The following is a 27,394-nucleotide window of genomic DNA, read 5'->3' as shown; positions in this document are numbered from 1 at the left end:
ACCCCTACCCCCACCCCTGAACTGGTCAGGCCCATTCAGGAGACAGCACAATGTGACACATTTAAAAAGGTAGATTTAATACAAAGACTTATCTGCAAGGTGAAGAGGATCCTATCTAGTTTTACAGAATGCCCTGAGTTTTAGGGGCCAATTGTCCCAAATGAGAATGGGTGCCCTTCCCAACACTGGAACTCCTGTTGGGGAAGGTGTGGCTGAGGCCACTGGCTGGTGATACATTCTGGGTTGTCTAATCCAAATCTGTTTACCCCTGAACAAGTGTCTTGGGGTGAACAGAAGCACCTTCTGGAAGAGGGCAGGGGGTTGAGCTGCTAGGTGGGTGGGTACTCAGGGAGTCCTGAACTAGAAACCCTGTCTTTTTCTTTTTTTAATATTTTTAAGTATTTATTTATTTATTATGTATACAATATTCTATCTGTGTGTATGCCTGCAGGCCAGAAGAGGGCACCAGACCCCATTGCAGATGGTTGTGAGCCACCATGTGGTTGCTGGGAATTGAACACAGGACCTTTGGAAGAGCAGACGATGCTCTTAACCTCTGAGCCATCTCTCCAGCCCTAGAAACCCTGTCTTATGTCACAAAGACTTTAACAGATTAGCCAGGATGCCCACTATGAAGTGGGCAGTACCCCTGGATACCCCGTTCCACTGCCTGGCATTCCTGGTGTTAAGAATCAGAAACAAGAACCCAAACAGAAAGCCTTCCTCCTACAATGGCCTCTGAGCCCTCTGCTAATCAAGACTACACACGCCTACAGACAAAAATGGTTCAGGGACCCAGCCCAGCATGGCAGAACAGAAGGGGAAGGTGGCATTATCAAAATCCTTAGATCCCACATTGTCTCCAGTTTAATAGGTTGGCCCAATCCTAGGACACACATGGTAAGCCTAAACCATCTGGGCAGCATAGATTGCAGGCACCCAACATAAAGACAGACATGAAAGGGCCACGATAGTCTGCCCTCAGGATGCTGAGTAGAGAAAACAGCCTGCTGTGGGATCAGTGTGAAACTCCACTTCCCAGCTGCCACCAGCCAGACACTGCTGGGCACCAGGCTCTCCATTCTCCAGATGAGCAAACTGATGCCCCTGCAGGAGAAGCCAGGATGCCAGCCCCCATACATCCAACTCCACACACTCAATAAAACTTTCCTATGCATCCCAGGATGGTCCTCAAAAGATTCCAGGCAGCAGGCGGTAGGGCACTGCGGCCGTGTAGCGCTCCCAGTCACGGCCATACTTGTTGGCACAGCGGTGTTCATCACGGAGGCAGCGGTGGGTGAGCAAGATAGTCATGTAGATGATGTAGAAGTAGGGGAGAAGGTGGCCGCCACCGCACGCCAGGCAGTAGGCTAGGCTGCCCATCAGGTCACCAGTATAGTTGAAGTGACGGGCCACACCCCAGAAGCCTGACACCAACAGCTTGGTGCGGTGTTTCTGCCCGTCAGCTGATGTGTAGGAGCACTCAATGGCCTTTGGCTTCTTGCCCCAGATGAGGCAGCGCCCATCTGTCCTGCGGAACAGGTCCTTCTGATGGTTGGTCATTCGGAAGATATAGTAACCCACCAGGCCAAGCAGCAGGATGCCCACAGCATTGGGAGTGGAGAGATGAACAGGGTGGTACACCAAGTACAGGCCCTGTGGGGAGAGAGGGTAAGAGGGGAGAGGTGAAGGATAGCCCATCATGGAGCGCAGTGGGCTTCAGTATGGCCTGAGGAGGGTAGACCCTGGCCCTGCTCCAGACACATGTTTCTTTTCTGTTAAGTAAGACACACAGAGCCAGGCATAGTGGCACACACCTGGAATCCCAGGACTCAGGGGGATGAGGCAGGAGGACCGCAGTTCAAGACCTGCTTGGACGGTTTACTGAAACAGCATCAGACCTTGTTTCAAAATGAGTAAGAAGGGAAGGCAGAAGATGTGGCAGTTGCTTAGCATGCACAAGGTCCAGGGTTCAACTCCAAGGACTGGCAAGCAGAGGGAGATGGGGGAGGGGAAGGGAAGGGAGGAGGAAAGCACGTTGAATACAGCCAGCCTCCAGACACCCTTCCTGGTTACAGGGTGTACTGTTTTCTCATGGTTCTGCAGTTGCTGCATTCTGTGCCATGAAGACAACCGTGTTTGTATCATCATAAGGGCTAAAAGCTGTCTTGAGATCACCATTGGTTGGAGTTGGTAAACCACATACTGTACAAAAGTAAACTACACAACATGTAAGATGATCTGAATATACTGCGACGACAATTGATTCTATTTATCAGCTTGGGCAGACTACTGTACACATATTTGATCAACCCTAAATTGTGGAGGAGACTAACATTTACTTGTTTGTTGTATGTGCATGCATATGTACCTGAACACACATGACGCAACCAGACAGAAGAAAGCGTCTGGTGTCCTCTGTCACACTCCACCTTCTCCTTTGAGGCTGGGTCTCTCCCTGAACCTGAGGCTCAAGTTTCCTTGGCTAGGCTAGGGGCTAAAGAGGCTCAGTCATCCGTTTGTCTCTGCTCTATGGTTACAGGCATGAACAGAACTCCAGTTTGTTCTCTGGGTGCTGGGATCTGAACTCGGGTCCTCCTGATGTCGCAGTACACACTCTTAAGCCCTGAGGTTCTTTCTCCAGCTGAGATTAACATTTAAACAAGCACTGAGCAAAGCAGATGAACACCCACAATGTGGGGGGACTTCATTCAATACATTCAAACCAGCCCCCTTGGGAAAGGGGGGTGCTTCCAGTATGCAATCTTTTATTTTGAACTGCAACAACAGCCCTCTCCTGGCTTCCAGACCCCCACTGAAAAGTTTGGGGCCTCCCAGGACCCATGTTCCTCAAGAGACCCCAGACACAAATACAGAATAAGAGTGCATCTATATATACACATCTCAAAGCCATATGCCTATGCCCCAGAACACAAAGGCTGGGTTCCAGTATGCCCCCATGGACACCCCAACTCCATGGTGCTCAATCCCTTCATATGAGACAGGTATATAGACAGATGTGGTGTCCCAGTACTCAGGCTGAGGCAGGAGGATTGTAGCTCAAGGCCAGCTTCACTTCATGGTAAGTCCAGCCAGCTTTGGCTGCAGGGCAGGCAAGACTACCTCAAAGTAACAAAAACAGGTCTGGGGAGATGGTTCGGCAGTTACAAAGGACCAGATTTGGTTCCCATCATGCATGTGAGGCAGCTTACAACTGCCTGGAACTCCAATGCCAGAGGTTCTAGCGCCTCTGGATTCTAGAAATCTAAGATAACAAAAGAACAAGGGACAATGTAGTATTGGTCTACACTACACAGGTTTGTGCACATCCTCCTATAAATGTGAAGTCACCTCTAGATTAACCTCATTATCTACAATATACTAAATAACAGAAATGTGGAACTGCGTACGGGAAGCCTATTAAAACGTAAATGCTGGCCAGGTTGTGGCAGAGCAGGAACACGCCTTTAATCCCAGCACTGGGAGGCAGAGACAGGAGGACCTCTGTGAGTTCAAGATCAACCTGGGCTACAGAGCGAGTTACAGAACAGCCAAGGCTACACAGAGAAACCCTGCCTTGAAAACAAAATGTAAAGGCTCAGCAAACGATTGCGGGACCACACTATTTAGGGAATACTGACACAGAAAAATTCCATGTTCGGTCAGCACACAGTTTTTTTGTTTGTTTTGATATAGTCTCACGTAGCCCAAGCTGGCCTTGAGCTCATTAGGTAGCTGAGGGTGACTCTCTGAACTCCTGATCCTCCTACCTCAACCTCCCAAGAGCCAGGATCACATGGGTGTCCAAAAAAGCCCAGCAGCAAGTTTTTAAAAAAATTCTTCCAATGCATGTTTGTCTTAATCTATGGACGCCACTGTATCCTGAGGCTGAAACAAGGCCTGCTAGATGGAAAGACTTGTGTAAGCACAGTCTCTGCCACCAGTTCACACACTGGCACTGCAGATACAAGGGGGTGACCCGTGAGCAGGTGCCCAATCAGTGGAAACCCTGACCACGTGAGTTGCTCACGGCTGGTGAGGACCTGCAGTCAGTGTAAGTCTGAGACTGGCACCTGTCCACGCCCTTACCCTCCACCCCTCCCCTTTGTTGGGCACAACTGCTTTCCCAGCACCCCTGCACAGGTAGCCAGGCCACTTCCACAGCCCATGTCACCATCAGCTATGCGACCAGCTGCCAGAGGCCCACCTCACTGATGGCCACCTGGAAAGACCAACAACAGCCTTCTGTGCTGCTCTGAACTCCTTCCGACCTCTGATGAGCAGTTGCATGCACTAGTACCACGGTGCCAACATAGCCAAAGGGCGGGGATTAAGACATCCAGCCCAGCTAGAGCCACTGCCGGCCACCCTGACGGCTCCATCTTGTCTGGTTGAGTTGGGGGTTCTGCCCTGACTGCAGGGATGACTAAGGACATGCTCACATGGGTGCAATCCCAGGTCATCCCAGGCCAACAACAGGTGGCTACAATGGATCAGCCTAAGATGCTTCAAAAGCCATTCCACACCCTCTACTGCTCAATTTCTGTATGGTTCTCAGCAGCTCTCCAAGCCTTACGTGGGCTAACTTTGTCCAGCTGTGACCCTGTGTGCATTAAGGAAGGCAAGGCTAAGCTACAGTTGGTAGGTCAGGTGTGTTAAACACACTTAAAAAAAAAAGTACTGTGTTCTTGAAACACCACTGAGTACTTTTTTTCTAAGATTTATTTACTCATATATTTTATGTATATGAGTGTTCTGTCTTCGTGCACACCAGAATCTGATCCCATTACAGATGGTTGTGAGCCACCACGTGGTTGCTGAGAATTGAACTCAGGACCTCTGGAAGAGCAGTCAAATGCTCCTAACCTCTGAGCCATCTCTCCAGCCCCCTAAGTGCACTTTGTACTTTTGATACTTCCAGTGGAGAGTGGGTGAAGTGGGAACCAGATCCCATAATGGGTCAAGCTATCTGTGACACGAGGAACTTCCCCCTCATGGGAGACGACACTGGTCCAGGGAGCTCCAGGGACTAACACCCTGGCAAGCTCAGCATGTGTGTCTGCTCAGGGTCAGCCAGGAGCAACTGAAGACCACACAGGCAGTGCCCATGAGGCTGGTTGCCCTGCCCCATCACCCTGGCTCCTCACCTGCAGCGTGTAGAGGTAGGGCAGCCATACGCAGTCACCCCAGCCCAGGTACCACCCAAAGTGGTCATGGCAGATGTCGATGGTCTTCAGGTACCAGGTTTCGTTCCAGAAGAAGTCTAACACGTAGATGGCCTGCGAGACAGAGCCACCACTGTTACCACCACAGCCCCATGCAAGGGAGGGATGGGGGATGGGCAGTCGGGATACTGCTAAGCAGCTTACTGTGGGGTTGGGAGCAATCAGTGGGGTGGAGGGGCCACTGCCCATCAGCAGAAAGGGCTCCCACCCATAGCTCCCATAGGTGACATGAGATGTGGAGTTCAGCAGAGGTGACTCAGGATAGAAGGACTCAGGGACTGTCCCTGAGTGGTAGACACCAACAAAGACATCCACAGGGTGAGTGTCCCAGGTTTGGCTGTTATCCGCTGCCCCTCAGAACCATGACACCCCCAATGTGTCCAAGAAGACTGAGGTCCATTCACAAAGATAGGCAAACAGCAAAGATCCTGCTTGTCACTCAAGAGGGTCATGAGCCTGAGACACAGAGTCTTCCAGAGACTCGACTCATGGCTACCTGCATAAGCAACAGTTTCAGAGCACCCTGCCCTAGCCGATCCCTTATAAAGGGGGAGTGGCACCTCACACAGGCATGCTGGGATTTGCCCACAACATTTGCCTAGCACAGTCCCAGCATCCCAAGCCTTGGCTGTGACAAGAAGCTGGCCTGAGGTGCCCAGACCCCAGTGCTCTGTGGAAAAGTGGGTCTCTTCTACATCCAGCTCTATGCCCCAGCACAGGAGAAGCTTCATGAAGGACCATAGAGAAGACCTCTCCCTGAGGTCCTGGCCACATCACCCACTCCTCGGGTCCACAAGTGCAAATGACCAGAGCCCACTGGTAGGAGGCAGGGACCTACCCCATCCAGTCTGGTCCCAACCCAGCACAGTCAGCCAGCCTGAGCTGTACCCATGGCTTCCTGTTGGCCTCTTCCTCCTCTTCCTCCCACCTGGCACCCTGAAGCCCTGCTGGACATACCACATCCAGGCCACATCCCAACACCACTGGGCATTTTTTCTCACTACTTTTTTAAGGGTCTATGTTGGTCCCACCTGACCACCAACTCCCTAGTTCTTGATGCTCCGGACAGAGGCCTTTCCTCAATGTCTTAACCTCTCCCCCTATGCAGACTACATAGGCCACTGTCTGTACCTGAAGCATACCTATATGGTCCCCTTCTCTAGCTGGTTAACAAAGCCCCTGTACTCCCAGATCTTATCTGAGTGCAGTCCCTAAGGGAGCCTGACTGCAGGCCAGACTATGGTGTCTACCCTGTCCCTCTTGGGGCTAACATAGGGGCACAGGAATCTATGTAATGGTAGATTTTCAGCATGTGCTCACTGTTACCCAGAACCAGCTCAGAACAGATGGCATGCTGGGAACTCTCCCAGAGCCCAGCAGGTGCAATGCCCCACCCTCCCTGGCTGTAAGCACACTAAGTTACCTGCAGGATATTGACCAAAATCATAGAATTGGTCACATGGCCATAAAGCTCCTGCTGCTTGGCAGCAAAGGACAGGTTGATAAGAGTCCAGGCCACGATTCCCGGGCGTCCATTGAAGAACAGCTTGAAGTCAAACCACTTCCCAATGCGGGGGTTGAACTCAATGCCCATCATAAAGTTGTAGAAGAAATTGCCTGTGAATTTGCTTAAAAACATCAACAAAAGACATATTAAAATTTATTCTATATGTATGAGTGTTTTACCTGCATGCTTGTCTGTACAGTTATGTGTACAGTATCCTCAGAGGCCAGAAGAGGGCATGGGATGCCCTGGAACTGGAATTACAGACAGTTGTGAGCTGCCATGTGAGGGCTGGGAAATCAAACCCAGGTCTTCTGCAAGAGCAGTCAGTACTCTTAACCACTGAGCCATCTCCCCCTGCCCTCCAAAGACACATTTAGTCAACTAGCACATCTTGCGACATGTGGCGCATCCAGCTTTGTGGACACCAATGTTTAGGAGCCGGCAAGTGAAGGAGGCAGCATGGGTGCAGCTGTGACTGCAAAATGCACCCGCAGGGAGAATGTGGCAGCCCCGCCCTCAGCCCCACATCTGCATTTGTTCTCACGCACAGTGCACCATGCTCAGCAGAGACACAGAATACAGGATTAAGAGGCAAGTGTCCCGTGTTTATAGCCTAAGCTCCAGGGCCCACGTTTCTAACTGCTCCACAAGTTCAGTGACCCCTCTCAGTCTTGGTCACCTGGCCCCACAGCAGCCCCCTTATCCCAGACTAGGGCAGAGAATTAGCTGAGATAATCTGGATGGAGGCCCTTCCTAGGTACAGTCTACTGTGCATGCACAGGGATTACTGCTAGCTAGCATAGCAGGTTCTCATGTCTGCTTCCCACAGTCAGGCTAAGCAGAAAGAACTAAAACATCACATCTGCCAAAGCAGCAACAGCTCTGGGAGCCACAAAAGGCAGTATGGCAGTAACCTGCAGGGCAGGGAAACATAAGTCACACCGCATTCTCATCTGAGGCTGGTTCCCCAAAGTCAATCCAACAGCTAAGGGGGAGATGCACTGTTCTCATCTGGATCCCCAGAAAAAATTAAAAACTCCAGAAGACCTCACCGAATATCTGTCGATGGGTGAATGGATGGGGGGGTGGGTGAGTAGGTGGAAAGATGGGTGGAAGGGTAGACAGATAGATGGATAAGTAGATGGGTGGGTATATGGGTAGACAGGAGAGTAGGCAGATGGATAAATAGATACACGAGTGAGTAAACGATAGGTGGATAAATGGATGGGTTGGCAGGTAGGTGGATGAGTGCATAGATGGATGGATAGAGAGGTGGGTGTATAGGTGAGCAGGTGGGTAGATGGATAGATAAATGGTTGTGTGGGTAGATGGACGAGTAAATAGAGGATAAGTGGGTGGGGGGTGGACAGACAGATGGACAGATGAGTAAATGGATGGGTAGGTAGATGGAATGGAACTGATGGTTGGTCTCTAACTCAGTTTCCCTGAGAATGCTTTAAGCAAGCAGGGCTCTCCTTGGAAGGAGCTACAGTAAAAATAACAAGGCTAAGGCTGTTTCACAAGAGATAATCCAAAGAAGGAGACAATGATCTACCTCTGCCTCAGTCAGAAGTTGTCCTTCTGGTTTAACTGCTCCCATGGTAGCCTTGGTTACCTCTAAAGCAAGAAAATCCAGACTTTCAAATAGCTGATCCAAGATCTCCCGTCTCAGGGCTTCTCCACTTGTCTGCAGAGGAGCAGACAACCCCGGGTGGAGGTATCCACCATCCACTCTAGGCTTGACCAGCCGTTGAGGAACTTACCAGTCTTCAGCATTGGTGGGAAACAGGTAGCCCTTGATCATTGCAAACGTGGACACAGCATAGCCCAGAATATTGGCACACCACAGCAGTGGGATCCAGTTGTCAAAGATGATGGTGGGGGAGAACCAGGTTAGGAGGTAGGCATTCAAAAACCAGAGGAGGTGAGTGATGAGCCAGGCTTGCAGCCCGTTCACTTCATACTTGTTTACAACCCCTGCAGAAGGAGAATCACACAGAGCACCCTAGGTGGACCACACAGCCTTGCTGTGTACCTGCCTCACACCCTACCTGCTCCTTGGCCTCTGCTTCTGTAGACCCCTGACTGGAGCCCCCAGGTACCATTCCAGAAGGGGCATCGTCTGTTGAATACACAGGCTTTCAAGCCAGTGGCACCCCTCACACGGTGAGAAAGTGGCTGTTCCTACTATAGCCAGAGTGGGGAAACCTCTATGAGATTCTTCTAGTGCTCTTTAGGTCTGTAAGGTGTTGGGAAGGTCAATTAAGTGGCAGGTAAGGCAAGGCCAACCCTATGTCCTCCCAGGCTCCACTTGTGCTTGCTGCAGTACCTCTCTGAGACCTCTCGGCTAGAGAAATAGGTAGGATTCCAGCCCATGACCATTAGTGTATGAAGCTGGGCTCCTTGAGGGTTTTTAGAGATGACCCATGGGTTAGTGGTAAGGCTGGGTTTGCCCCACCATGGGTTATGAAGTAGTGAAATAGTGACAGCAGAGTCAGGGACGGCACTCCTGAGTGAGGAAGCTGCCATGTCTATAATGGCATGGATGCCTAGTGGATCACATCCAAACTAAATTAGTTCTTGTCTGGGACGTAGGATGGGAGAACTCTGGGAGCCAGGGACACAGGGTGGCTAGGGCAAGACAGCTACCAGCTCAGGGGCAAAGGTTACCTGCTGGAGTTATGGCGCCTTCTTGGACACCTCCCACATAGCCTGGCAGAAATCTGTGGCAGAAGTCAGGAAGCCAGGAGTAAAGAAGCACCTAAAACAGAATTTTAGTTGGAAAGATTGGCAGCCTGCAGGGGATAGCTGTGTGATTTGACCTGGTCTGGTTTTACTGGACAGATATGAACACAAGACACAAAGCTTAGTGCTCCAGGAGCAAGGCAGGCTTCTCGCCAAATGTGTAAAATCCTACCCCTGGCTATAGCCTTGTAACCTTCCAAGTCGAACACATGGGTCCTCCCAACCCCTTTTTAAGGCCATTTAAAAGCACCAAGATTCTCCCATGAGCCCTCCCTCCCCCGCTTTCAACATCACTGTTCAGATCATGTAATGTGTTCACAAGCCCTGGCAACCATTACCACAGTTTGATCTTCGAATTCTACCAAAGAGAACCCTAGGATGGGGGAAAAACAACTTGGCTGTTAAGAACACTGGTTGCTCCCCCAGAGGACATGGTTCGATTCCCAGCACCAGCACCTACATGGCAGCTCACAACTATCTGTAAGCCACGTCTCTGCCACACTCTCCTGTTTTCCACTGGGTACTACATACATATAGGAAAAACACCCACACACATAAAATAAGTAAATCTTTTTTTTTGCAGGTGGGGGGGCAGACATTGAGACAGGCTTTCTTCTGTGCAGCCCTGGCTATCCTGGAACTCACTCTACAGACCAGGCTGGCCTTAAACTCAAGAGATACACCTGCCTCTGCCTCCCAAGTGCTGAGATTAAAGGGATTTACCACCACCACCCAGCAAAATAAATCAATCTTTATTAAAAAATGTTTTTAATTTTAAAAAAGGGGACACCCTGTTCCCCTTGTCAACTGCCCCCAGCAGTCCCTGGTAACCACCAATCTCACCAAGCCTGTGAGAATGAAACATCCTGGATGTTTCACATCAATGCAAATACTCAGTCTGGTCTTAGCGTCTGGCAGCTGTTTCCAACACTGGTCCAAAGAGCAGCCTGTACCAGAGCTCATTCCTTTCCATAGTCTAATAGTATTCGACTTATGGAAAGACCACGTTATTTATCCTGTCCTCTACTGGACAGCTGGGCTCTTTCTATGCTTTGGCTCCCATGACTCGTGCTATCCTCTCACCCAGAGGACTGGGGAATGAAAAGGAGGGGGACCCTGGAGCGAGAGACAAGTAGTCTCCATACAAAATTCTGCCTGGGAAAAGCAAGTTGCCTGGTGTTTCATGCGGTTCCTTTACTCTGCCCCAACACCCAACCTGTGAAGGCTGCTCCTGCTTAGTGACCTAGTTTAGGTCAAAGAGGCTGCATCACAGACAAAGACACCATTGACCATGACTCTCTGGCAACCTGTGGAAGCAGCAGCTTAGGTCTCATTCACTGCCTGATAGGCCATGCTGTTGATCTACAGTCAGGGGCTAGAAACCATGACGGTTACAAGGTGACACACAGATGTTTCCTGCTCTATATAATTGCTTCTAGGCAACTGCTGCATCCTGAGAATGGGAGCACCACTGGGTTAGAAGTCTGCTTCTCTGACAAGACCCAAGCAGCAGAACACATTCCCGATCCACTGCACCTAGCCCCAAGGCAGAGGACTGACCTGGAAGCTGACCCACAAGGTGTACAGTTGGGCAGCTTTAGCTGTCACAGGTGGTGTCTTGGCCCAGATGTCTGCCAGACTAGCACGACCAGTGGCTATGTCCAGTGCGGGGGTGGTCAAGGAGCAGCTGTACTGGTCACACGCCATGACGAAGTAGTACACAATGAACGGTGCGAAGAGCAGCAGGAAAATGATGCTGGCCAGGGAGAACCAATCCACTTCCCTGAGAGGACAAAGGGCGGTCACCATCAGGCCTCCTGTTCTCAAGCCCCCCAGGGGATGTACAAACTTCCTTCCATCCTTGGGAGCCCATGATGGAGATTTCTAAGATACCCTTCCAGCCCTTGTACCTCACAGGGGCCTCTGAAATGTCCCTTTCATTCCTTGGGCCCTATGGAGGACTCTGAGATTCCCCTTTGTCCCTCAGACCCCATGGCAGGGTATCTAAGACACCCTTCCATCCCTTTGAGACTCGCTCTGTCTCTGGAGCCCTACAGGGGTCTCTGACATGCCCTCCAATCTCCTTGGGCCATATGGGGGGTCTCCAAGGTGTCCTTGTATGTGTGGGACTCTCCACACCACTCAGAACCTGATGGGCAAGGGTATCCATTCAGCAAACTCTCCAGCCAAGGCGGGTCACTCATCCTGCTCCTGTGTCATCACCAGAAGGTGCCCAGACATGAGGGCAGGGAGCTCTTCATGACCCTCAAGGTCAGTAGCTTTCTTGGTCCTTAGCCAGGGAAGACTCTTTAATACCCAGGGCTCAATGGCAGAGAGAACACCATGACATCAACACAGGGTCCCTAGGTTGGTGGCAGGGCTCCAGATGGCCCTTAGACCATCTGAAATACCTAGAATCCTGGCAGAGCAAGGCAGAGGAAAGTCGCACACCTGACCTCAGGTGACAAGTTGCATTTAAAACATAGCACGCTGAAAAGATCTCAGCAAGTTACCTTCAGGCCTTGAGCACAGGTGCTCATGAGTCCTCTCCCTAAGACAGCTCAGGATATACACCCGGATATCTCAATATACAAGGGGAAAAACTCAGACATGAGACTACTTCCAGCCCAAGCACTCCAAAATGGTTTCAGAGTCTTCGTTCCAATACTTTATTTTGTAGAATAGGAAACAGCTTATCTTTCATTTGTCTTTAAATAAAATAATGTGGTTTTTTTTAGTTCTAGGTTCATAACATCCCTGAAGTTGAAACCCTTGAGAACACAGTTCACCCTCTAGCTAGTAAAACACGTGAGCCCCTTACCAGGCACGGCCCCATTGTCCTTGAGATTCAGCCTTGCCATTCAGACTCTTGGTTTTGGAGGCGTTGTGCTGTGATTTGGAAGCCATCAGGCCCTGAGGAAAGAGGAGGGTCTCAGATTATTCCAGAAAGCCAGACCCCCCCACCAGGACTCGAACACTCATCACTGATCAGAACAGGCACCCTTTACAGCTTCTCAGTACCTGCTCACCCACACCAGATTCGAGGGAGGGGGGAAGAAGGTGCTTTAGGCTCCTCCCTGAGCCTGCACTCCCTCCAACCAGGCCTTCCCACCTCTGACCTGGCTCATTAGTTCCTTTCCCAGATGTGGAGGATGTCCTTCTTAGGCAAGGATTCACTCTGCCTGCCACAATCCGGCTCTGCCAGACTCCGCCAGGAATCTTTACCATCTTTGAATATGACTCTTGGCTCTCCTTGTAGTGCCCACTACATCCTCTGCTCTGAGCATGCTCAAAGGCTTCTTGTTCAGCACTAGTATGATAAGCCCCCTTCTCAGTAGACTATGACCATCTAATGGCAAGCAGCTTCCCGCCTAGGTAATTTGTTCCTTTAATTTAATGCTCACAGTGCAGGCATGTTTTATTGGGTTCATATATGTGCACTGTCCGCCTCCCTCCAGTAGAAGGCAGCTCCCTATTCATCCCTCCGCCACCAGGGCCTAGAACAGTAAGTACCTTGGGGGACACTTTATAGATAAGGTCTCCAGGTATCTCCCCCACTCAGCGCTTCCCCGTCACCTCTAAAGCAAAGTCTAGTTTGTGAAGTTTTAAAAAGCCAGGGATTTAAAATGGTATCTTAAAGCCCACAGAGGGACTTTAAGTGGAGAGCACCCAGTCAGTAAAGTATCTACTGCGCAAGCACAAGGACCTGAGTTCAGTCCCCAGCACGCACATGAACCAAAGTTCAGGATCCCTAGCAGAGGCCCTGCAGTCCCAGTGCTGGGAAGGAAGCAGAGACAGGAGGACCCCTGGGGTTCTCTGGCAGGCAGTCTAGCCAAATCAGCCAGCTGCAAGTTCAGTAGAAGATGCTATCTCCAAAGCTAAGGTGGGAGAGCCAGGAAGAACACCCAACGTTGACCTCCAGTGGCCTCCACACGCACACATGTGCATGCATATTTGCACACATGCAAATACACATGCATAAAATGATGGGGGAGTGTCATATATCAATCTGTTGATTTCATTGGTTAAGCAATAAAGAAACTGCTAGGCCCATTGGATAGGCCCACCCTTAGGTGGGTGGAGTAAACAGAACAGAATGCCGGGAGGAAGAGGAAGTGAGCTCAGACTCCACAGCTCTCCTCTCGGGAGCAGAAGAGAGGCCATGCTCTGCTCTCCCAGGCAGGCGCACGCAATGAAGCAAGCCGCCAGGTCAGACATACTGAATCTTTCCCGGTAAGACCGGTGCTACACAGATGATAAGAAATGGGCTAGTCCAGGTGGGAGAGTTAGCCTAGAAGATGCTAGGTAGAAATGAGCCAAAGCAGTGTTTAAAAGAATACAGTGTCCGTGTAATTATTTCGGGGCATAAGCTAGCCGGGCAGGCGGCTTGGGGTTTGGGGGACGTAGCCCCGCCGCTGCTCCATATTACTACAATAAAAGTCATCAGAGAAAACAGGATTAGAGCCATAGCAGGGCTGGCAGGATGGTTCAGCAGATTAGAATGCTTGTCACCAAATCTGACAACTTGAGTCTGATCCACAAGACTACATGGCAGAGGAAAACCAGCTCCCAGAAGTTGTCTTCTGGCCTTCACTCACACACTCCACAGTACATGTTCAAACACACGCACGCATGCGCGTGTGTGCACACACACACACAATTTTTAAATGTAATAAAAATTTAAAGGGGAGAATAGTATGCTTAGATATCATGAGAGTCAACTGGATGAGAGACAGTAAGTGGAAAATTCTAGAACTTTTTTTTTTCTTGACTAGAATTCTGTTCCTTCCTGGGCTTGGTGGCATAAATCTTTAATCCCACACCTTTAATCCCAGCACTCAGGAGGCAGAAGTGGGTAGATTTCTAGGAGCCTGAGGCCAACCTAGCCAACACAGTGAGTCCTAGGCCAGCCAACACTAAATAGTGAGACCCTGTCTCAAACATTTAAAGAAAGAGTCCATTATGGAATAAAACCAGCATGAGACCGAGAAAATGGATTCAAAAGAGCTGCTAAAGGAGCTGGGGCTGGAGAATGGCTAGGGTTAGGAGCATTAGCAGCACCCACATGACAGCTCACAACCATCTGAAACCCCAGTTCTAATGCCCTTTCCTGGCCTCCATGGATACTGCATGAATGTGGTAAACAAATATGTAGGCAGGTAAATACCATACACATAAACTACGTATAACAAAACTGCCAAAGGAAAACTGCCAGAGCAAGGGCAGATCCCAGGATGACGGCTACACATCCACCCAGGCAGAAGCCGCCCCGCACTGGTATAAGGTACAGACAAGAAGAAAAACATAGCTAAGAGAATGAGAAGAATTTGCTATGGTGTAGGATGCAGTAAGGGACTGGTATAGCCGGAGAAGTGTGCCAGGAGTCCTAGAGTGTTACTCTCCCAAGGCTTGCCACTTCAGTTAGGCTGGCTGCCAGCAAGCTCCTGCATCCACAAGTCTCCATCCCCAGTGACGGCATTACAGGCACCTCTGCTGTGGACTATTATCTTAACTATGTAAAGGTGTGCTACATTTGTTTATGCTGCATTGGTTTAATTATATAAAGATGAGTTGCTGTTTTGCCTTGCCTGCCTAAAGCATTTTACTGAGATAGGCAGATAAAGAATAGGTGGGGCTGGAGGGCAGAGAGAAAAAACAGGAGGAAAACTCTAGGCTCAAGAAGAATGAGAGGAAGCCGGGCAGTGGTGGCGCATGCCTTTAATCCCAGCACTCAGGAGGCAGAGGCAGGCGGATCTCTGTGAGTTCGAGACCAGCCTGGTCTACAAGAACTAGTTCCAGGACAGGCTCCAAAACCACAGAGAAACCCTGTCTCGAAAAACCAAAAAAAAAAAAAAAAAGAAGAATGAGAGGAGGAGGAGAGAAGGAGGGAGAAAGAAAGGGAGATGCCCAGGGCCAGTCAGTCGCCAGCCAAACCTGGAGTAGGACATACAGAATGAAAGATAAAAAGCCCCAAGGCAAAATGTAGATAAAGAGAAACAAGTTAATGTAAGTTATACGAGCTAGTGGGACAAGCATAAGATAAGGCCGAGCATTCATAACTAGTAAGAAGTCTCCATGTCATGATTTGGGAGCTGGTTGGTGGCCTGAAAGACAGCCTGATAAACACGTGTCCATTCCAGGCTTTTTTGTGGGTGTCAGGGTTTTGAACCCTGTTTCTCACACTAACACAGCAGCAAGCAGTCTTACCCAGTGAGCTGTCTTCCTGGCTCCTAGGACTAACTTTCGTAAACAAACAAACAAACAAAAATGTTCTGACATCTTGATTTGTTTAGTGAGAGAATATCACTGGTCTCCATGGTGAAAGGTACTCTGTCACATAATGGGAGGGAGAGCTGCAGCGGCAGGGACAGCTTCTGCAGCAAGAGTGGAGCACCAAACAGCCAGGCCCCTCAGTGCAGCCCTAACCTGGGCGGCTCTCCAGGTACTCCCTGGTTATACCTGCAGAACGGATGTAGGGAAAGAGAATTGCCCCAGACAGGGCTAGGACTCTGAGGTTCAAGCACTTGCCTGCTCAAAAGCCTAAGGACCAGAGTTTGGATCTCTGTGACCCACACAAATGCCTGATAAGCATGGCAGATCATCTGTAATTCTAGCCCCAGAAAGCAGAGACAGGATTCCCACAGCAAGCTGCCAGTGACACTAGCTGTATAAGAGCTCCGGGTTTAACAGAAAGACTGCCTCCTGCCTCAAAGAAAACAGAGAGCCCCTGACAAACTCCAAAAGCATGTGGTGTATGCATGTGTGTACACGCGCACTAAGGACACTCAGAAAAGGAAAAGCGGGCTTGGGAGAGGCCTGCCTTTAAGAAGTCCTTGCTCTCCGGCAATTCTTGCCTCAGAGCCTGTGCTGCCTGGATCTATCAGCCTGCTTTTGACAGCCCAGCCCCGGCAGCTGTCACTTTTTTTCTTGCCCAGCAGCACACACAGTGCACATGGCATGTGAGCCCATTTGCAGTCCCATGCAGCAGCCAACAGTGCCCCTATCTCCTCTATCTCTGGTGCCTACACTAACCACAGCAAACCCAGGGCCACGTGCCCACATGCCTTCCAGGAGGCTCAACAGAGGAGAGTAGCATTCTTCTGGCCCTGACTCACAGATAAGCCCCAAGGATATAAAGCTTGGCACCAACACTACTCTCTGATAATCTAACATGCTAGAAAATTGCGAAAGCCAATGAGGAAAGAACTTCAGACCTTGACACTGAAGACGCTAAACAACGCTGCCCACTGAGTGCACCATCCTTCTGGGTTTTGGGAGACACGGTCTTCCTCTGTAACCTAGACTGGCCTAGAACTCACAGCGATCTTTCTGTCTCAGCCTTCCTGTCACTATGCTCCACCACACCTAGCAATAACATGCATCTTCTAGGATGAAGAAAAAAGAGCTGACAAGATGGTTCAGTGGGTAAAGGGGCTGGCTGCTGAGGCTGACAGCCTGAGTTCAATCCTGGGACCCCGGTGGTAGAAGGAGAACCAACTCCTAAAGGTTGTTTTCTGACCTCTATACACTATGGCATACCTCCTCCCTCAGAAAAAAAAAAGTAAATAAAGTGGAATTAAAATGCTGTGGCTCAGTTGGTAGAGTTGCTATGTGCACACAGTCTGGGGTTCCATCCCCAACAGTACATAAACTGGGCATGGTAGTGCACACCTATAATCCCAGCACTTGGGAGACAGAGACAGGAGGATTAGGAGTTCAAGACCAGCTTGGTTTACATGAGACTGTAAAAATATAAAAGTAAGCATTTTGAATTTATTTGGAGGGCATGTCTCTGGCCACACCTCTGTTGCAGGCACCATGTTCTGTGGAAGAGTACAGCCTGTGCAGGGCAGCTGGATAGAGGGGACCAAGGGTCCTGAGCCTCGCAGAACATCCGACATGTGACTGGTGCAGATTTCTTCATTTGGAGGCTGCTTTGTAGAGACTGTATTTTTATCTTATGTGTGGGGGGTTTTGCTTGCATATATGTCTGTGCACCGTGTGCATGCGGTTCTCACGGAGGGCAGAAGAGAATGTCAAATCCCCTGGATCTGCAGGAGTTACAGTGAGCCACCACATGGGTGCTGGGCATCAACCTCAGGTCCTCTGTGAGAGCAGCTAGTAATCTTTTCCACCTCTCCAGCCCATTCTTCAGTTTTTGTTTTTTGTTTTTTTGTTTTTTTTTTTTTTTTGATTTTTCAAGACAGGGTTTCTCTGTAGTTTTTTGTTTTTGGTTCCTGTCCTGGAACTAGCTCTTGTAGACCAGGCTGGCCTCGAACTCACAGAGATCCACCTGCCTCTGCCTCCCAAGGGCTGGGATTAAAGGCATGCGCCACCACCGCCCGGCCCATTCTTCAGTTTTTAAAGCAGTGCCTCACTGCCACTGCCCATGCTCACAGGCACTGTGAGCGACATAATCACCTTTGACTTCTGGGCCAGAGGTTGCACAACAAGAATGAAGTTGTTTTTCTTAGAAGGGCTGTTGACATGCCCAGGCTCAGAAGTCCCCCAAGGTCTGCTCAATCCTCAGCCGCGTACAGAGACACACCTTCAACAGAGGCCACCAAGTCACCAGGGAGTGGAAATGTCAAGTCAAAGGCAAGTAAGGATCCACACTGCAGGTATCAAGTCCACTGCTGATATCAAGGGCTTGTCACTCAACATGCAACAGAAAGGGAGCACCCGGGTACACGTGGGTGGAGATTTTCATAGAGGCTCAAAAGTGCTGAACCCAGCATAGGCAGGCCACAGATGTTAACAGATTCCCTAGAATGCTGACAACCACACCTGCACATGTTCAACTATCCTGGCACTCCCGGGAGTCATCCATCCCTTACCCTGAAGCTGGCACATTCCCATGGAACATACTAGAAACCACTGAGATGCCAAAACACAGAGTACCTCAGAAAACAACCTGGACTGAGAACCAATCTCTACAGGAATGCAAGAGAGTCGGGGACAGATTAAATGTCCCATGGCACGTAAGTCTATGGCCCCGAGGATTTGTGTTGATCATCACTAAAGACAGATGTAGACAGTTCCCTGGTGTTCCACATGAAACCAATGGACCAGGCGCGGTGATGCTTGTCTTTTATCCCAGCACTTAGGAGGCAGAAGCAGACAGATCTCTTTGAGGCCAGCCTGGTCTACATAGTGAATTCCAGGTCAGCAGAGCAACAATAGCAAAACAAAACAACAACAAAACAAACAACAAATAAAAAACCCCCAAAAAACAAAAAGAAAAAAGGAAATTCTATGACCCAGGTCAAGAAAGCCAAAGGCAGGAGACAGTCAAGGGACACACTAAGCCACCATCCACACACAGCAACTGGAAAAACATCCACGAAAGTAGATCTGAAGGGAGGGGCCTCTCAGGGGGCCAACATCTGAGATGGAAGCAACCTGTAGAGAAAACTACTGCTCCCAGCATGGCTGGTTCTAAAAGCAGAATGCCTGTGACCTTAAGAGGTGACACCCAGGACAGAGGAAGGTGGCAGATCTGTCCTTCTGGATGGTCATGTAGCTTTGAATTTGCTGTGTAGCTGAGAATCACCTTGAATTTCTGACTGTAGCCTTCACTTCCTAAGGACTACGGTTATAGGTGTATGCCACTACAGCTTTTAATTATTATTATTTATTTATCCTGTGGAAGGGAGCATGCGTGGAGGTCAGCAGACACCTACCAAATCAGCAGAAAGCACAAACCCGTGATGCTGAGCCATACAGACGAACCTTCCAGTTAAGGGGCCATGGCAAACCAAAACAAACCTTTTGGTATCTCCCATGGTTTCTGCAGGTCAGAAATTATGGGAGGATAGGCTGCAGGGGAGTGTCGTAGAGTAGTCAGCTGTACATTAGAGCCTTAGGTGCTCAGACTCCTCTCTCGCAGGCCCATAAGGACTGCTGTGGCCTACCTCACGCGTGGCCTTGAGGCAGTGAGCACACTCCCAAGGGCAGTGCTGGGGGAAGGGGACCTGGCCTTGGGGGGTTTGAGACATCACCAGACCTTAGTGGCCACAGCTCAGTCACTCCACATCCTGAAGGTGCGGCAGGAAGGTAGGGCTACAGGAGCTGCTACTGGGGCTGTCACAGGCGACACACCCCATCACCAGCAGCTACCAACCGGGTGCCCAGCCTACCTGAAGAAGGAGCAATGTCACACCCGCCTACTTCACAGACGAGAGAGAGACTGGGGAAGGGAAAGGCAGGGCAATACGCTGACTGCCAACACAGCCTAGGAGGCAAGGCTGGGTCTGAAGCTCCACTTCTGGCACACTGGGACACAGTGGAGTAATGATGACATGGCTAACTTTGTTATCAGATTCCAGGGACCTTCCATGTCACTGGAATTTTCCAGAAGCAATAGGGTGTCCTATCTGGAGATTTGTGAGCCCGGGTATGGTGCTGGATTTTCAGACGAAAAGGCAGCGAATCCTGGAAATGGGTGAGTGGTGAGATGTGTGTCCACCTGCATGTACTGAGAGGAAATTACCCTGGGAAATACGCGGGGAGGTGTCAGCAGGCAGATGCAAGGACTTCCTGCAGGGCCTTGTATGGACACGAAAACTTATGTCACACCCACTGACAATCACCAGAGAAATCAGATGCTCTGGCACCCAGTGCCACAAAGAGCCGGCTCTGCAGGTGTCAGTGGAGGCCGGCCCCTCCCTATCATGGGAGGACTGAGAAGACGAGGGGTTCCACTTGGATCCTCCAGGAGCATCACAAATGGGGACAAGTTGAGCTTTCCTCTTTTTCCAACAGACGAGCTTCTGTAGTTAAATGGCATCTGTGAGTCAACTGAGCCCCACCGCTTTCCCCAGGTCAAGTGAGGCTAGCTTCTGGAGGAACCCATGGCTGCAGAACTCTGACCTGACTTGTCTTGAAAGCTTGGGGTCCTGTGGAGGAACATCAGTTCCTGAAGCCCCCAGAAATAAGCATAAGCCCAAGGAGGGAGGGAATGACCTGCCCTCCATCTCTGATTCTTTGGAATTTCAGGTTCTAAACAAAGCTACAGGCTCTCTGCTTTACAGAAGTTCCAAAATAAACGCCAGACGTGAAACAAAGTGTTTTCTCCTCCCAAGTCCATCCCAGGCCTCATTCCCTCCCAGGTTGTTCCACGGATTATCCTTTACACACCCCTACTGGCCACCTTTCTGTCCAAAAGCTGTTTTTTTACCAAATTTTCTGGCAGCACGGCTTTACCCACTGCACCTCTTCCTGGCATGTCCTTCGGCTACTTTCAGGAAGATTCCATCAGAAGCAGCTCAAAAAACTGAAGACGTCCTATTATTTGAATTCTTCCTCTAAAAACCATCTTGATCTTTAGGGCGACTGGGAACTCTCCACAACCTGGGGAGGCCAGATATGCCTAGAGCTTCCCAGAACCCTCATGCCAGCAGGCAATCCATCTGTCTCCTGGGAGAATAACTGGAATCATTCAGATTCTACTGAAGAGATTCACTAAGCTGTATGTACCCTGGGGTAGGAGCGTGGGCTAAGGGGTGTGTCTACATTTGCCTCTATTACACCTGAGCATTGGCAGGTCCCCCAGGGAGCTGGGTCCTCATCCCACAGGACATGGCTGCCTCTCCTACCTACAGGCCCCAGCTAAGCAAAGTAAAGCAAGGTCCACCGCCATACTTGCTCGCAGGTTCACCTACCTACTATCTGAGCAAGCACCTTCTCCCGCCCCCGCCCCCCCGCCCCCGCCACCGGGCCCACAGTCCTCTTCCCCAAATACACATCTCTCCAAACTCGAGCACGTAGCCCCCTCTCCTGTGCACATGCCCCCAATCTGCACACTGGTCTCCTAACCTGCGCACAAGCCCCCAAATCTGCAATCTGTTCCCCAATCTCCCCAAAACCTGTGCAAACGCGCATGCCCCAATCGACAAACACATTCAGCTCACAAGCACATCCTCCCATCTCACACACCGCTTCCTTAGCTGAATACTTGCCCCCCCCTCCACAATCTGTACATACGGCCCCCTTCTCCTGCGCTCTCGACGCCCCCCATTTCCCTGTCTGTGTGCAAGGTCCCAATCGCGGATTCTGTCCTGGTCAGTGCACGCAGAACCTCACCTGCTTGCGTAGTCCAGGCGGTTGACCCGCGCTCTCCAACTGTGCCCCAAGTGTCTGCCTGAAGCTCTGCCCCCAAGGTGACGTAGTATCACGGAAGACCAATTGGGAGTGAATTTCGCGAGCCGCGCCCGGCAATTGGTGAAGACAGTGAGCTGACTCCGGAGCCCACCAGGCCCGCCAGTCGGCGGCGGCGGGCTTGAGATTGACAGTAGGGCCAGCCCCGCCCTACCCACGCCCTACCCCCCGCCCCCACCCCACTCCTCCCCAGGGTACGCTTGGTGGCCGAAAGGATGCAAATATGGACTCCACCGTGCAGGCTCGGAGCCCGCCCGTCCCAATACCTCAGTTTACCCTGCTGCAAAGCTCCTACCTAAAGGAATATCTGGTGCACAGTGGTGGGACCAGGAGACGTGGAGGGGTGCAAAAGGCTGAGGCTCTAGCCTGACAGCCCAACAGGCTCCCTGGCAGGCAGAACTCAGTCACACCTTGGTCCCCAGGAAGGTTTTTGGGGAAAGCCCAACCTGCATTCAAGGCCCCTGAGCCTTAAAACAGCAACTTTGAACAGCTGCCTAGGTTTCATTCTTTCGTCTCATCTCTTTCCTCCCCGCCATCTGACATTAGTTAGTTGTAGTACCCTCACTCCGCCATCTGACATTAGTTAGTTGTAGTACCCTCACTCCGCTACCCCCCTCCCTCGCCCCCGCCCTCATCCCCACCCCCAGCCAGGGACAGTTTCCTCTGCTGCCACAACAAAACTAACGGAAAACATAAATGACTTCAGAACTGTTAGCCACTGTTGGTGCCCCAGCTGCCCAACAATGTCCTATATTGCTCTTTTCTCAAACCCCGGGATCCAGTCAGGGTACACATTTTATAGAATAATAGGTTATGCAGAATATGGGGTGGGAGCTGGAGAGATGGCTCAGCAATTAAGAGTACTCGCTGATTTTCCAGAGGACTAGGGTTACAATCCCCAGCACCCACATGGTAGCTCATCCATCAGTAACTTCGGTTCCAGGATACCTGACAGCCTTTGCATTCATACATGTACACATACATGGTCACCCCTGGAATTGGAGTTGTTCCAGCCAAACTGTGGGTGCTGGGAATCAAACCTGAATTCTCTGCAAGCACAGCCAGTGCTCTTAATCTCTGAGCCATCTCTCACACACACACACCCCTTTTTCTTGATTAATGAATAAATAAGTGGATTGATACTTTGAGACTGGTAAATACAACGTTCCCAAGCATCCTTTGACCCTGGTGACATAGCATTCATTGAGGACACTGGGGGGCATCGGTTACTTTTTGGTACAAAAAGTTGACTTGATTTCATCATCCCTTCAACCTTATTATTAAACTATTATTTATTATTTGATAGTTTTCTATCAGGAATTCAACTCTTTAACTTTTGAAAATTTTTAAGAATTAAATGGTGACACATGCCTTTAATTCCAGCACTAGGGAGGCGCAGGCAGGCTGATCTCTGAGTTTGAAACCAGCCTGGTCTACAGAACAAGTAACAAGACAGCCAGAGCTACACAGAGAAACCCTATGTCAAAAAGACAGAAAAATATATTTCTTATTTATTACTTTAGTTCAGTGGTCCTCTACCTTCCTAAAGCTATGATCCTTTAATACAGTTCCTCTGTTGTGGTGACTCCAACCATAAAATTATTTCATTGCTACTTTGTTACTGTAATTTTGCTATTGTTATGAATCATAATGTAAATATATGATATGCAGGAGATCTGGTTGAGAACCACTATGTGTGTGCTCATTTGGGGGGCACATACTGACCCCTGTGAGGAGGACAGAGGACAATTCTGCGGAGCCAGTTCTCTCTTTCTACCTTTATGTGAGTTTCAGGGATTGAACCCAGGTAGCCAGGCTTGCGCAGCAAACACTTTCCCTGCTGCTCCATCTTGCCAACCGAAGCCATTAAGTTACTTTTATCGGGGTGGATCTGTGAGTTTTGTTTTGTTTTTTTACTTATTGACACTATGTTGTACGATCTCATATTTGACTAGTGCAACCCTTTCAAATTGGATCGTGTGTGTGTGTGTGTGTGTGTGTGTGTGAATGTGTGTGTTCACCTGTGGAAACGAGAGGCCTATATCAAGGGTATTTCCCTATCTCTCTTCATCTTGTCCTTTGAGATAGGGTCTCTCATTGAAATTGGGTCTCACTGATTGACTAGACTAACTAACTGGCCAGTGTGGCTGTTCTTGAATGACATGTCTTAGCCTTCCTTGAGATCAGTACCAAACCAGGTCCTAATTGTCTGCCACACAATGTGCCAATCACAGAAAGGAGTTTTGCAAGGCAGCTGGGGGTAGAGCTGGGCAACCGAATCTTCAGTCTACTCCTGCAATGTAGGATTAATGGAGTAGGGAACAGGGCACTGAATGGCATTCGGAAAGGATGGCGGTGAAATGGAGTGTGGTCTGTGTGTGCATTGTAAAAACATGGTTTAATGAGAGCGTATGTTCAGAATGGTTGTAGCTTGATCTAAGATTGGAGTTTTCAGCCTTCGAATAGCAAAAGGTCACCCATCAGTCGCCCAGGTGGGCCCACGTCAAGAGGTGGTGTGTGTGTGTGTGTGTGTGTGTGTGTGTGTGTGTGTGTGTGTGTGTGTATACCTATGCATATAGGCCAGAAGGCAACTTGGGTGTCATTTCCCAGCACCTGTAGGTTTTTGTTTTGTTTTGTGGCATGCTCTTACCAGTATGGACCTTGTGCCAAGTCGACTAGGCTGGCAGGCTGGAAGACACCAGAGATCTGTGGTCTCTGTCACCCCATAGCTAGGATTATGAGCAGTTGCCACCATGACAGCTTTGTTTTGAAACTGGTGTTCTAAGAATCGAACTCCTACTTGCAAGGCAAGTGCTTGACCAACTGAGCCACCTCCCCAGTTCAAGACGTAAATGGTTTTGATAAAACAACAACAAACCGCCTTGAAGTCCTTGGAAAGTAATGTAGCAGGCACTGGCCTCATACTGCACATCTCAGAGAGGCCTTCTGTGGCAATGAGCAGATACGGTGCAGCTATGTGACCTCCAGAATCAGTCACGTTTAAAGTCCGATTCAAGAAAGCCACCCAGAAGGATCTTAGGGGAGGGGTGTCTCAGGAGTTAGAGAAGTGGTAAGAACAAAGGTTCTCGGAACACTTCCCTAATACAGGTGTTACAGCTGAGGGGAGAGGCTTCCCCAAAGGAGGCTGTCTTAGTTAGGGTTTTTATTGCTGTGAAGAGACACCATGACCACAGCAACTCTTATAAGCAAAACATTTAATTGTTGGGGGAGGGTTTCCTTATAGTTTCAGAGGTTCAGTCCATTATCATCATGGTGGGGAACATGGTGGCGTGCAGGCAGACATGGTGCTGGAGGAATAGCTGGGAGTCCTACATCTTGCAGGCAACAGGAAGTCAACTAATTGTCACACTTAGTGAAGCTTAAGAAAAGAGACCTCAAAGCAAGCCCCCACAGTGACAAGTGACACACTTCCTTCAACAAGGCCACACCTCCTCCAACAAGGCCCACCTCCTAATAGTGCCACCCCTTTGGTGGCCCATTTTCTTTCAAACCACCACAGAGGTATTGCTTCTCTGAGGGGGAATGTTTCCTCAGTGGAGGTGTGGCTTCTCTGAGAGGGAAAGTTTCCCCAATGGAAGTGTTACAGCTCTGCTCTGAGGGGAAAAGTTTCCCTAATGCAGATGTTACGACCCTGAAGGGAAAGGTATCCTGGCTGTCAGGAGCCACAGAATACCACAAACAATAACCTCACACAAGAGATTTATTGGAAGAAACACATGAGAGTTGCTGTCTCTCCTTGAGTGAGAAGCAGAACTGAGCAGGAGATTTCCGGGAGGGTGGGGGGGGGGGGAGATTGGTGATATGTCAAGCCAAGCCAAGAACTGATGGGATTTTATGCTCAGAGATTGGTGGGGTTTGGTAGCTTTTCAAAGTGGACTTAGACCTTTTACCCTACAAGTTCAGTTTACTTCAGTCCAGGCCAGTAGAGTTTGTTGTCTGATGATAGAGACAGACCTTCCCTGAAAATGGTCCCCAGGCTCCTGAGAGTTGCTTCTAACTGTCAAAGACTGATGTGTGCAGTCACAGGGCAGGGTAAAAAGTCCAACCTTACTTCTGGATTTTGAAAAACCTACCACCAATCCCTGGGCTCATCCCAAACCCAGGACTTGAAATCACACCAAATATCACCCTGGAAATCTCCAATCTGGAAAACTCTGCCCCCAAGAAACCCTATATAAAGCCTGCCTCCCCATTCAGTTCTCTGCTTCTTATCTGAGCAGAGGCAGCCACCCTCTTACGTCTTTCCCAAGAAATCTCTTATGTGAGGTTTGTTGCACGGTGTGACTTCCTGGTATTCCTTGGCTCCCGACTGCCAGGATACTTTTGCCTTCAGAGCTGCAACACTTGTCCTGGGAATCCCTTTCCCCTCAGAGCTGTAACTCTTCTTTTTTTTTTTTTTTTTTTTTTTTTTTTGGTTTTTCGAGACAGGGTTTCTCTGTAGCTTTGGTGCCCATCCCGGAACTAGCTCTTGTAGACCAGGCTGGCCTCAAACTCCCAGAGATCCGCCTGCCTCTGCCTCCTGAGTGCTGGGATTAAAGGCGTGTGCCACCACCGCCCAGCAGAGCTGTAACTCTTAACACACAGGTTAAGAGTTGCCCATCCAGCAAGGCTCTGTTCTAAGAACTTTCTTGGAATGGCTGAAGGGTTTGAATTGGCTTTTGTCTGAGGGAAAAGGGCTGAGGAGGAGGGACCTGATCTGGAGAAGCATCTACCTTGCTTGCATGCAAGAGGGTCAGGGATGAGAAAGGGCTCCCTCCAGGTGACTCACGCGTAAATACGGGAGTGTTTACCCAACTGTGCTGCCTGACACAAACTAAAAACCCTTGGGAAGAGGGAACTTCACTTGAGGAACTGTCTCCATTAGATTGGTCTGTGCAGAAGATTGAGGCAGGTTTTGTTCGTTTGTTTTTTTCCGAGACAGGGTTTCTCTATGTAACAGTCCTAGCTGTCCTGGAACTCGCTTAGTAGACTAGGCTGACCTTGAACTCACTGAGACGTGCCGGCCTCTGCCTCCCTAGTTCTGGGATTAAAGGCAAGCGCCACCACATGAAAACATGAGGCATTTTCTTAACTGTTTATAGATGGGGGGGGGGGGGGCCTGGCCCACAGTGGGTGGTGCTGTCCCTGGGCTGATGATCCTGAATGGTCTTAAAAAAGCAGGCTAAGCAACCTTTGAAGCAAGTCTGTATGCTGTGGTCAACCATCTTTGGGCTCTGCTTCAGTCTTTGCCTCAACTTCTCTACATAACAGACTATATGGCCTATAAGGTGAAATGAACCCTTTCCTCCCAGCTGCTTTTGGTCGGGTGTTTATCATAGCGACAGAAAGCAAACCAGACGCCACCTTTGGTAGCAGGAATGAGCCATTCATGATATATCAAAATCAAACCTGGCAAAAGCGTCCATGGAGGAGGTCCAGAAAAAAACAGTGGGGGCGTGGCTCTGCGCTCTGACTTAGTGTACAGGCGGGGCTTCGAGACAACCTCGCTGCGCATGCGCACTTCTCTGGCGCTACTTGGCTGCCCCAGAGGCCGGGCCTTCCCAAAGGATGCTTTGCTCAGGCATGCAGAAGAAGAAAGAGGCGGGGTGTGGCTGAGGAGGGCGGAGGGGTGAGGCTTCGGGTAAAAGGCGCGTTTCTCGAGGAGCCGGGAAGAAGCTGGGCGATGACGAGCATAGGGGAGGAGCTATGGCTGTCCAAGGGGCGGTGCCTCTAGGAAGGACAAGCTGCGCATGCGCAG

General features: G+C 49.9%; 1 protein-coding gene across 1 annotated transcript; it reads right to left on the bottom strand.

Annotated features, from left to right (window-relative positions):
* Positions 1 to 56: 56 nt before the first annotated feature.
* On the bottom strand, positions 57 to 21,616 carry Dhcr7 (7-dehydrocholesterol reductase). The gene is made up of 8 exons (XM_075972891.1): positions 21,562 to 21,616; positions 12,299 to 12,390; positions 11,038 to 11,260; positions 9,403 to 9,493; positions 8,496 to 8,709; positions 6,649 to 6,853; positions 5,148 to 5,279; positions 57 to 1,656 (listed from the first exon to the last, which is right to left on the bottom strand). Exons 2-8 carry the CDS (start codon positions 12,382 to 12,384, stop codon positions 1,192 to 1,194), a joined length of 1,416 nt encoding a protein of 471 aa, XP_075829006.1. The 5' UTR covers positions 12,385 to 12,390; positions 21,562 to 21,616; the 3' UTR covers positions 57 to 1,191.
* Between the last annotated feature and the right edge of the window lie 5,778 nt (positions 21,617 to 27,394).

Source organism: Microtus pennsylvanicus, chromosome 5 (assembly GCF_037038515.1).
Source record: "Microtus pennsylvanicus isolate mMicPen1 chromosome 5, mMicPen1.hap1, whole genome shotgun sequence".
Taxonomy (NCBI): Eukaryota; Metazoa; Chordata; class Mammalia; order Rodentia; family Cricetidae; genus Microtus; species Microtus pennsylvanicus.
The sequence above is the reverse complement of the archived record's forward strand: the minus strand, read 5'-3'. Positions and strand labels throughout refer to the sequence as shown.